The sequence below is a fragment of the Scardinius erythrophthalmus genome (genome assembly GCF_964197995.2).
Source record: "Scardinius erythrophthalmus genome assembly, chromosome: 16".
Lineage (NCBI taxonomy): Eukaryota > Metazoa > Chordata > Actinopteri > Cypriniformes > Leuciscidae > Scardinius > Scardinius erythrophthalmus.
The window spans coordinates 11,096,458-11,108,722 of NC_138236.1; the positions used below are offsets into that span (position 1 = coordinate 11,096,458).

The window sequence follows — 12,265 nt, forward strand, 5'->3', positions numbered from 1 at the left end:
ACGTACGTAATGTAACGTCCCTTGCTCAACTTGCACACAGTCAGCCGCTAAGACACTTCACATTTCAGAGGCACTGAAGGGCATTTTACACTCCTTTAGGATTTTTCGTTACATAAAAACCTTCGGGCTCCGTGTAACAATGGAGGCATATTTACGGAGCTGTCGTGATGTGATCAAGGTAAGATTATGGTACTGTACGCTTAAAGAAAGAGAGGGTTGCTCGTGGTATGTTGGCTTGGCTACTACCATTTTACCCACTTAAAATATGGTCAGTGGCCAGTTCTTGCACTTTCTGTATGTTGAGGGACATTCATAGACGTGTGTTTGCAGTATATGATAGCTTGGTGTGAAAAATAATGCATGCTTGCTTTGTTTGATGTACACTTGATATTGACATAAGTCATATGGTATGACCGCATGCACCAATGATAGAAACGACCACATCACATGCGTTGAGAGAAAGCACACAAGTTTGTTTGTTTACATTTGTTGCGCAATATTAATTACACGTTTTATTATAGTGTTTTTTATACAAAAAGAGTTAACTGTTGTGTTTTTATATCACCATTCATGTACCAGGCAATGACACACACACACACACAGCTTTGCCATGCTTAGCAGTTTAAGAAGGTCAGTTTGTTCAGCTGTTTGGTGCAAATCCATCTAGAATATGTTTACTATTTTCTGCCAGTGTGTTTAGTCAATAAGAACAATTCCCACTTTTCTAGTTTTACAGCTTAATGTGCTCCGTTTCAAGACTGAAGGTGGCCCTATTTGCAGAGACAATAACACCTGCTGTGACTGTCCTTTGCATATGATCCAACAGCAGTGCGTCTCTATAGCTTAAACACTGTTGTTTTAAACCCAAACACCCTGACACCTGCGCTCACCAACTGCTGGGCAGATATTATGATGTCCTGTGTGTTTACTTTGAGACTCTCAGGTCAAGGAAGCAAGCAGAAATGGGTTCTTTAACTAATTTAGTCAATGATTGAAAAAATGATATGGTTGCACTTGTGGTTAAAGTGCTTTTTGTCTGCATTGAAGCATGAGGTTGTAAATAGAGAGTGCACACTAGAGTTCTTTCCACACTGACCCAAGACCCACAGGTTCTGTACTGTTTACTCACCATCCCGTGGTCCATTTCACATTGCGGTGACTAACTTCCTGTGCTGTCCCACCGGCCGTGCACATATGGGCATGAATAAGCCTTTTTTTCCCTGCACTTCCCCATCTAACAAGGTTTTTGGTGATGATTATCACATGAGAAGAGAGGGAGCTTGCCAAAAGCTCACCCTAAACAAGCCTCACCCCTGGTCTGTGCCAGCTGTGAGCTCAGTCAGTCTGTGTTGACAGTCCATCATTCAGTATTTAAAACAAACCCCAGCTGGTTGCCCAGATCAGAGTACATCATTTATCCTAATGCTGACGTCACAGATGCCTTCTGTATTCGGCTGGAGTAATGGAGAAGGCCAAATGCTAATTAACGCTGGACGAGGAGTCATCATGGCGAGATATAAAAGGCTTTGTTGAATCCAGGGTGATGCACTCAGTGTTATTCTATTAAAAGTGCTCTTCGTCTCACAAGTGGTCCAGCAAATTGGCTTTGATGTAGAGTTGTGGGTTCTCAAGCTCCAAAAAAAGAAAGCACATTTTAAGTAACATTAATCTAGTCCATAACTACACTATTGTTCAAAATTGTGAGGTCAGTATTTTTTATTCTAGAAAGTAATCCTTTTGTTTAGCAAGATGCAAAAAAATTCTAAAAATGTTCTATTCCTCAAAAAATCTTGAAAAAGAGGTATTACAAAGTTTGGTTTCCCTAAAAATATTAAGCAGCACAACTGTTTTCAACATTGATTATAATAAGAAAAAATCTTGAGCACGAAATCAGCATATTGTATCTGAAGGATCATGGCAGAGATGGGACCAAGTCACACATGTGCAAGTCTCAAGTAAGTCTCAAGTCTTAACCTTCAAGTCTCAAGTAAGTCCCAAGTATTTTTTTCTTGGGCAAGTCAAGTCAAGTCAAGTCACAGGCTATGTCAAGTCAAGTCAAGTCAAGTCCTGTAGTAGGTCAAGTCAAGTCCAAGTCAAGTCACCTTATTATTGTAATTTTACCTGCAGAATCTGATCTAAATAAAGTGAAAAGACCAGATATAAGTAACTGTCAATAAATTACAACAATTTGGATTTGCATTGTAAATACTCATGTTCAGTAAAATACACCATGGAATCAAACAAAATTGTAACTTCATAAAATTATTTATTTTTCACTTCTGCCAACAGTGTTTAAAATGTATCGAAGTTTAATGTTGTACGTAAACTGTGTTTACAATAAGTGTATTGTGATTGTCAAAACATTTTAGTAACTAAACTGAATTGTATTCGGTTTAGTGACAACATGTTACAATGTTTACATAGTACAATTTCTGGTAAGCTATGCTTTTTTATTATTTAAATTCAATTCAATTATTGTGATCTGATTTAATATTGACTCATTTGGATAAATATTAGGTAGGCTACACAAGATAGCCATTCATTTTTCTCAAGAAAAAAACAACTCACCTAATGCTGTAAACATACAGAGAGATATATAATGCATATAATAAATATAATAAATATGTAATAGTACACATATTTAGAAAAATACTTTTTTTTTCTAGCCAACTAACGTGCTAGGTCATCAAATGGCTTTCCTGGGGTAAATGTTATGTGACATTTGTTCTCCAGCTGTTTTATTGACCCATTTGTTTGATTGATTGGTCGATATTTGGTATGAGGAATATACATTTATACATAAGTTGTAGCCTACTGTATCTTTCAACATTGTTCATTCGTGTTTATTTACTAGCTAGAGATGATCGGTTCACCTGTCGCTATAGGGATCTGTCGCGTCACATAAGCGCCAAAACGTATTGTTTGAATTTCGTAATAAAAGTGACAGAATCTGAGAGCTGAGATTTTTTTATATCATAAGTAACCTGCTCTTGCGTCGCGATTTTTCTGTGCGTGAGAAAATGAATGTGTGGCGTGAGAGCATGTGAAAAGTGTCGCGTGTCTCTCACGGTGAATGCGTGAGTTCGCAGCTCTGTCTGGCTGTCCGCGATGTTAATGTTGCATGTCTTGCAAAGCGCTGTTCGTCTTTTGCCATCTTGTGAATAATTCTTGAAGCCGAAAGCGATGACCCTCGGAGTCAGTACCCCTCCGGCTGACATGTTGATATGATATCTGATCTAAGTGGGCGTGGTGTGCAAGGTACGAGAGGGCGCGCGCGACTGATGATAGTGTCGTGATCCAGTCATGACAACGCTATTCTCAGCCTGCGCTCCAGCTGGGTAATCAACTTTATTTTTAAAAATAATTTATATATTTTATATTCAAACTGAAAACATGATGTGATTAACACTCAAGTCATTCAAGTCATCGTGTCTCAAGTCAAGTCAAGTCCCGAGTCTTTAACTTCCAAGTCCGAGTCAAGTCTCAAGTATTTTATTTTTTGTCAAGTCAAGTCACAAGTCATAAAAATAGCGACTCGAGTCGACTCGAGTCCAAGTCACCAAGTCACAAGTCCCCATGTCTGGATCATGGGCATTGAAGACTGGAGTAATGATGCTAAAAATTCAGTTTTGCATCACAGAAATAAATTATATTTTAAAATATATTAAAATACAAAACCGTTATTTTGAATTGTAGTAATATTTCACGATTTTACAGGTTTTATTTTTTGTATTTTCATATAAATGTATAATATAATAAATAAATAAATGCAGCCTTAGTGAGCATAAGAAACTTTTTTTCAAAAACATTAAATCTAACAGACCCCAAACTTTTATACGGTAGTGTAAATTCCTTTTGTCTTATGAAGCCAGTGTTATTTTAGGTATCATTGAAGTACTATTAGTTTTTATTAATATTTTGAATTCATTTTTATTTTGATATTTTTCATTTTAGCTCAAGTTTTAGTAACTTTGTAATGCATTTTTATTATTTTTTTTATAATATCTGTAGTTTTTTATTTATTTTTATTTCAGTTTTAGTTTTAGCACGTAAAGTTAAACTAAATGAAAATAAGAAATTTTGCCTATACAATAAGTTTTTATATTTAGTTTTATTTCAATTTCAATTTTTATTTAAATGAAATTTAAATTCAACATAGACTGTGCTGTGGTTGTGCAGTGCAGAGCGGCCCTCTCGCACTGGATGATGTGGCAGACAACTTGCTGTCCAGTCCGGTTGCGTTCACACAGCGCAGGTTTTCCAAGAATGCGGTTGTGATTTCTGAAAATAACTGAACTGTGATGTGAACGTGGCCTTTAATCATACTTGCTATGTAATCGGTTACAAGACATGCAAAATTTTAAGCCATTTGACATTAATATGTCTTCACATGGCAAGTTTAAAAATGTGGATATGCAAATGAGATTTGACTTGGAAGAAAGACATTTCTGGTCTGTTCCTCACACAAATATACCATTTGACTACATTGTACGTAGGTTGTACGCACAACTTATATGGAGCTTCTTTTCTTGATAACCCCTCATCACTAAATTAATTTTATTGTATGTAAAAAAGCACTCAACATCTCCTTTTATGTTCCATGGATAAAAGAAAGTCACACAGGTTTCGAACACAAGAAGTTGAGTATATTATGATGGAATTGTCATTTTTGGATGTACTATAAGAACAACTTTAAAAACAAATAGCCTATTAAACATTAAAGAAAATCTGTTTTGTTGTCATCTGTTAAGGAATACACTGCTGGACTATGTTTGTTGAGAAGCCTCAGAATGTGTTTTATCTTTGACACATTGCACCACTCCTCACACTGGCTGTCAGTGATATAGAGTGACTTGTTGATTATAGGTCAAACATTGTTTGTCAGATGAAGGCCTATTGGATACATTTTCAGCTTGTCATGTAGTTTACGTGATGTAAATATGTGTGCACAGTGCACACATGTCACAAAAACCACAGACATTTTAGTTTTGTATTTCAGCCTGCAGTTTAATAGAGGCCACCAAAGCCTTGTTATGAAGAACTAGGCTTGCAGTTGTACATAATGAATTATTGTCCTATATTAGTCCAATAGCTTGTGACATTATTCTCCTTCATTCTCAGGGTTGTAGTAAGAACAGCCCAGGGCTGCATGTCGTCATGGGAAATGAGGCTTGTGATATGGACTCCATGGTATCAGCCCTGACCTTCGCCTACTTTCTTTCAAAGGTATGCAGTCTCCAACCTAATAAACCAATCATATCTGCTATGTTGTTCTTGGAAAGCTTTAAATTGTGGTGGAGATAATAGACGTGATAATTCTGTACTGGAGGTTGAGGATTATTGTTTTGTTCATCATTATTGTTGACCTGTTGTAGAGTCTTGATTGTAAGAGGTTATCGGTGCCTGTACTCAACATCCCACGGGCTGAGTTTCCCTTGCGATCTGACAGCATCTTTCTGCTGAGAGAAACCGGTCTGTCGCAGGACTATCTGCTTTTCAGGGACGAGGTGGACCTCCACGGCCTTCACAAGAACAAACAGCTAACGCTGACCCTGGTTGACCATAATGTTCTGCCCAGGTCAGTGTTCTGTTCAGTTCAATACATGTATTGCACCATGTTTCATCTTCCATCTTCACAATCACATCAAAAAAGGAATGATAAAGGAGTCAAATTTGAACTAATTCATGAACTTGAACTAAATAGTGAATTTTCATTTTAATATATATACACAATATAATTATTTTACTGTATTAGTTATCTAACAAATGCAGCCTTGGTAAGCTTAAGAGACACCTTTCAAAAACATTGAAAAATCGTATATATGGATATCCATGTACTGTAATAATAATAATAATAACTGCAAATATATGGCTAATTGTATGTAAATAAATGGCAACAAAAATAAATATCAGAATATTGTTACAATAATGGTTATTTATGTCTACCTCAAATGCCAACCAAGTTCTGAAATGATTTAGGTCTGTCTGTTCTTTTATAATAAATCTGTTTTATTCTGTAGTGCTGACAGTGAGCTAGAGGATGCAGTTGTAGAAGTGATTGACCATCATCTCCAACAGAGGCCCTCATCTCCCTCCTGCCCTGTCACCGTGGAGACCGTGGGCTCCTGTGCCACCTTGGTGACAGAAATCATTGCCCAAAAAGCACCTGAGGTACTCGACCAACAAGTGGCTCAGCTTTTATACGGTGAGTGTCATGGCGACATGTTAAACACAGCGAGAAATGTCAGCATGACTGCTGTTCAATCTGTTAGACATCAGATGGGCTCAGCGTGGTCTTCAGTGGCATTTAGCTGGAGCAGATTGACTTGTACATGCAATATGATAGAGATGTGAGATGTCAGCAGAAAGATAAAATCTTGTTAACTTGCAGAATGTATTTCTGCCTTGTGTTGACAGGTGGCATTATCCTAGACTGTGTTAACATGGCACCTGAGGCAGGTAAAGTCACCCCTAAGGACAGCCAGTACGCCATCTTTTTGGAGAAGCGTTTTCCAAAGCTGCCTCCGAGGGGCGCTCTGTTTCAGTCGCTACAGAATGCCAAGTTTGACGTGTCAGGTGAGAGAATCTTTTATTGTGTAGGTTAATGAAGCAAACTGCTTGTAGACTCATTAAAACTATAAAGCATGTGTTCATCAGAAGACATTTCGCAATACTGCTCTGTACTTCAGGCCTCTCCACGGAGCAGATGCTGTTGAAAGACATGAAAGCTGCATCTACTGGGGATCTGAACTTGGCTGTCAGTGTCATTTACATGACACTAGAGGTCAGTACTGTTATGACATCTTTCACTTCATGGTGATTTGGACGTTTTTGTTTGATACAGCTTTTAAAGGGGGGGTGAATTGCTGTTTCATGCATACTGAGTTTTTTACACTGTTAAAGAGTTGGATTCCCATGCTAAACATGGACAAAGTTTCAAAAGTTAAGTTGTACGTTTGAAGGAGTATTTTTGTTCCAAAAATACTCCTTCCGGTTTGTCACAAGTTTCGGAAAGTTTTTTTCGAGTATGGCTCTGTCTTACGTAAGATAGGGCGGAATTTCCTTATATGGGTCCTAAGGGCACTTCTCCGCGGGCGCGCGCGCACTCGTAGACCAGAGAGAGAAGAGAGCGAAAGCAGTACGTTACCTCAAAGCGCTCTGCTCGGCTTTTAGGGAAGTCAATGTCACCAAAGAAGTGGGTTTTTGGTTGCTAGGGCAAGACAAACCTGCACAGATTCCCAAAGAACCCAGCGTTAAGGGAACAGTGGATGGAGTTTGTTTTTTCGAAGCATCAACAGAGGTTGTGCAAGACTCTTTGTTCCCTGCATTTCGACGATGATTGTTTTATAAACAAAGCCCAGATCGACGGATTTGCAGATCGTCTAATGCTTAAGGATCGAGCAGTCACAATGATAAAGGTTCGCTGTCGCATGCGGTGAGTAAACTGCTTCAAATGTCTCTCTGTGTTGTTGTTAGCTCGGTTAGCACAGCTTTAGCTCCTCCCACACGGCCCGCCCCCAGCCGCTCGTTTTTTTCCGGAAAGACTCGGTACAGCCTATCTTTCTTTTATAAATATAATAAAACTAAAGACGTTTTGGAGATATGAAGGATGCAATACTACTCTATAGGTACTCAAGATTAACAGGAGATTGAGTTAAAATGAGCATTTCACCCCCCCTTTAACAAACACTGATATTTGTACAGATATTTATGTAGATATCTTCAGATTCTGATATTTTGCCACTTTCTTTGCATATTTCTTGAAATTATGTCATCAAATTGCTGTTTTGTATATGAATGATGTTTTAAAGGATTTAATTACACCCCTACAAAGAAGTTACGATGGAACATTACACATTACTCACAGGAAGCTTAGTCATTTTTATTCTCTATTAAATGAGATTCAATACTTAGCAATTGTTGGAGTTGGAGTTCAAATTTCTTCTGATTTGTCGTGGGACGCCCACATTAAGTACATGATTTGAAGGTGCGTCTTAGAATCCAGTATCTCCGTGTTGCTAAAAACGCAGGTCTCCCTTGTGATGTTCTAATGAAAGTATATTTTACTTTTATACGGCCAGTTCTTGAGTACGCTAGCCCAGCATGGGGTGGACTGCCTAAAGGTCTCTGATGAGTTAGAGAGGGTCCAAAAACGTTGCTGTCGGATTATAGGTGTTCCAACTTCCACTCTCCCATCACTGAGTGAGAGGCGCGACGAGGCCACTATACGTACTTTTACTAAACTACTCAAGGACAGTTCATCACCACTGCATTGTTTCCTCTCTGTGGCTCCAACACCTACTTATCTACAACAGCAGCGCAGGGAATTTGTTGTGCCCAGGAGTAAAACAATAAGACATGAACTTTCTTTTATTCCACGTGCTCTTAAATTGTTTTATAAATAACTTATAGGTTTTATTGTATGAAGCCTGGTGTATTTCAGGTTTTCTGTGTATCTGTTTTGTTGTTGTTTTAAATTAGGTACATAAGGTTGTCTTGAGTATGTGTTATGTTTGATACATTTCAGGGTTTTGTTCTTCAATATCCTGCCTCGTCAAACTCTAAATAAAAATGATTATTATTATTATTCGCTGCACCTGCAGGATGTACTCTTGTGTTCTTAAAAATATCTTTGGATTTCATCTTGATATTTAATAATACTTATAGCGCAAGTAAACAGTGACATTTGATTCATGGCCAAAATCAAAAGATCTGCTGTTTCACGCTTGTGGCTAATTGCAATAGCTTATATTTTGGTTATAAATATTGGTGACTGTATTGGTGCATCTCTAGAATCTCTATAACCTTTAAGTTATGTATGGAATCTCATTGCATAATTGCAGGCTTTCTGAAACACTCTGGCAGGACTTTAAATTTAGAAGATCTCATGCAAATTACATGTTTCCTCTCGAATGAAGTGAATATTGTGTTTGTGCTATGCATTTAGCCTCAGTACTTGGTTCCTCAAAGAGGGAATGTAGATTCAGATAAGTAAGAAGCTCTTGTTGTGGGCACATGTGCTCATGTGCCCATCCTCATGACTCATGACATGAATTCCTCATTAATACTGAAGCACAACGAGTCCAATTCAGACACACCCAGACTCACCGCAGGGCTGGGCGGCTCGTCTCACACACCCACTGATTACACCAGACGTTAACCTCCGTGACTGACTCTCCTGTCCTCTTGTTAGTACACATACAATAATAAGACAGAATGTTGCTGAATCAGATGTGTATCAAAACTTTGTTCATAGTACAGGAGACGGGACCATTGTAGATTTTTTTTTTTTTAACATGGCATAAGAAAGTTATAGATTCAAAATCGGCCCCAGTATGTAAATTATGACACTTGTAAATAAACAGTATCCACAGAATCTCACTTTATTTCTTCAAAGTAATAATTTCATCTATTTAATGTTTATTATTTTATTATTAACAGCAGAAAAAAAGATATATGTTGGAATTCAAAGGAGTCAAAACAGTAAACGGCAGAAGAACAATATTGGGCGTTGGAAATGTGTATCTCCAGATCAGTTTGTGAATGTAATGCCCATATGTTAAAAGAGCTGTTCTGTCTTTAGGATTTTCTTCAGAGGCATGGCCTACAGCAGGACCTCTGTGAGTTCTGCCACAAACACAGCTACAACCTGCTGGTCGCAATGACAATCTCTTTCAAAGACAACAAGGAGCCCTTCCGACAGCTAGCCGTCTACAGTTCCAGCACTGTCTACAGAGAAGAGGTACTCAGTACACTTTACACTTGAATAAATTCATCAAAGTCTTTCTATTTATCAAAGAATCCTGAAAAAAAATGTTTTCCACAAAAAAAAATTTAAGCAGCACAGCTGTCTTCAACATTGATAATAAGGAGAAAAGTTTCTTGAGCACCAAATCAGCATATTAGAATGATTTCTGAAGGATCATGTGACACTGAAGAATGGAGTAATAATGCTGAAAAGCTTTACCATCACAGGAATAAATTACATTTTTAAATATATTAAAATAGAAAACAGTTATTCTAAATTGCAGTCTTCATTCAAAACAATTACAAAATCTTACCGACCCCAAACTTTTGAAATGTAGTGTATAAAATAAGTTGAGAATCTGTTCTAATTGATATCTATATATATTGTTTTTCATAGATGAGTAAAGCACTAGAAAAAGCCAAAACACCCAGTCTGGACCTTAAGCCAATGGGCAGTCCATATCCGGACGTGAAGGCCTATATACAGGGTAACACACTGGCGTCCCGTAAGAAGGTTATGCCCATAATCACAGACTTCCTGAAGGAGAGGGAAAGGAAAGTGGCTCAAAGTGGGAACATCGAAGACCTAGATCTGGACTATTATTCTTATCAGGACCAGAGTGACTCACAGCAATGTCCTGAGGACGCTGGGATTGAGGACGATACTCAGTTTCCTCCAACGCCAATGAACAGTCTGGTTGAGGGTTGTCCACTGGACAATGGCCTACCAAAAATCAGCCCAGAGGTTTTGGTGGAGAAAGTTAGCAAGATGGCCAGCATGGAGGACTCGTCTCCTGAGGGACAATGATGAAGACCTGTTGTCCAAGAGAGTCTTGGATAAGAGCTGGAGAAGTGAAGTCCCTCTGCGTCTTTAAGAGGATGCGGTGGACATACAGGGCAGTGCATCAGGGCAGGAGAATGTAATGGCACTTTTTTGATCTGGTTAACTCACAAAGGTACGATAAGTACGAAAGGTACAGGATGATTCAAATGGAGCATTACATAAATGCATCATATATAAGATGTTTAAAATTTGGGTGTCATAAAAAGGTCTGTAAAATTTCAGGTTTAGCCCATTTATTTATTGGTCTCAGTAGTATTCAAATTTGATCTTCTAAATTACTCTTTGATTGAGTAATTTGTGGCTTTGACTCCCCCACACCTTTTTCTTTTTTGGTGTGTGGTCCAAACTATTTCCAGGTAAACGTGAACTTATTCAGATCTAATATTGACAATATGCACTCAGTGCAAGCTAGCGACTGACAATTGATAGAATTAACTAATTCCGAATTAATTTCCGTTACTATACAAGTAATTATAAGGTGGTATTTATCATAGCTTTTGTTGCCACTAACATTCTTTGTAGCATTAAAGAAGTTATTTTTAGCTTGTCTGCAGACCATATCTGTTGCATGGCATTGAAACCCGCATTAAAATTATTTGGACTTGTTCCTTGACTTGTAAAAGTGAGTGGAAAAGGCATTTACAGTACTCGTACAGTGTTAGCCTAGCAGGCAAGAGAAGTTTTAATCTCATCTGGATACCGATATGCACTGTTTTACTTTTTAGCCGTAATTTGTGTGAAACTATGAAAGTTAGTTGCATATACACATACATAAAAATATATAATATACATGTATAATAAATCAATATTTTCACAGTGCTGCCTGCTTGTCTGCTAGGCTTCCAGTGTGCGTATATAAGCATATACAAGCAGTTCCTGTTAGGATGAGTCAAAATTATAGATCTTAAATTGATCTCACTCAACAGCGGATGTAAATGAAGATGCATCGGAATAGTACATCTTGTCATGATTCCCCATTAATATCGTAAAAGAGTAATTGTTGGTGAATGAAAAGTGAGTGTAACCCCTCTGTGGCCTTTTGCATGTTATAGGTGTTAACTGACCTGCTCCTGGTTCGAATCAGGGCACCTGCATTTTACTCTATTAAATTTTACCATTAACTACCAAAGACCTCGGTTGTATTTGTGTGTGAGGCATGTTAAGCATTTGATCACTTGAGTTTTAAAATGTATAAGTTTAGTATTTTGTTGATTTCTAGTATGCTATATTATATAATTTATTTGATGATTTAGGTTTTAAAAGTAGGGTTTAAAAAAGGGTTGTTATCATGAACTGTCCTTTTGATTTGTTATATGTGATCCTGGATGATGGATCACAAAACCAGTCACATGTCGCACGGGTATATTTGTGCCAAGAGCCAACAATACATTGTATGGGTCAAAATTATCATGAAGTTTCATGAAGATATTTAGAAAATTCCCTACCGTAGATATATAAAACATTTATTTTTGATTGGATGCAGCACAGTCGCAAACATAAATGTACAACTTTAAAGGCGATTTTCTCAATGTTTCCATTTTTTTGCTCCCTCAGATTCCAGGTTTTCAAATAGTTGTATCTCGGCCAAATATCGTCCTATCCTAACATACATCAGTGGAAAGCTTATTTATTCAGCTTTCAGATGATGTATAAATCTCAATTTCAAAAAAATTA

At 37.6% G+C, this 12,265-nt stretch overlaps 1 protein-coding gene across 1 annotated transcript; it reads left to right on the forward strand.

The window, feature by feature from the left end:
- Positions 1 to 29: 29 nt before the first annotated feature.
- Positions 30 to 11,717, forward strand: prune (prune exopolyphosphatase). The gene is made up of 8 exons (XM_081389351.1): positions 30 to 178; positions 5,122 to 5,226; positions 5,376 to 5,578; positions 6,021 to 6,205; positions 6,418 to 6,576; positions 6,690 to 6,784; positions 9,584 to 9,742; positions 10,145 to 11,717. The coding sequence occupies exons 1-8, from the start codon at positions 140 to 142 to the stop codon at positions 10,553 to 10,555; spliced, it is 1,356 nt and encodes a 451-aa protein (XP_081245477.1). The 5' UTR covers positions 30 to 139; the 3' UTR covers positions 10,556 to 11,717.
- The last annotated feature ends 548 nt before the right edge of the window (positions 11,718 to 12,265 follow it).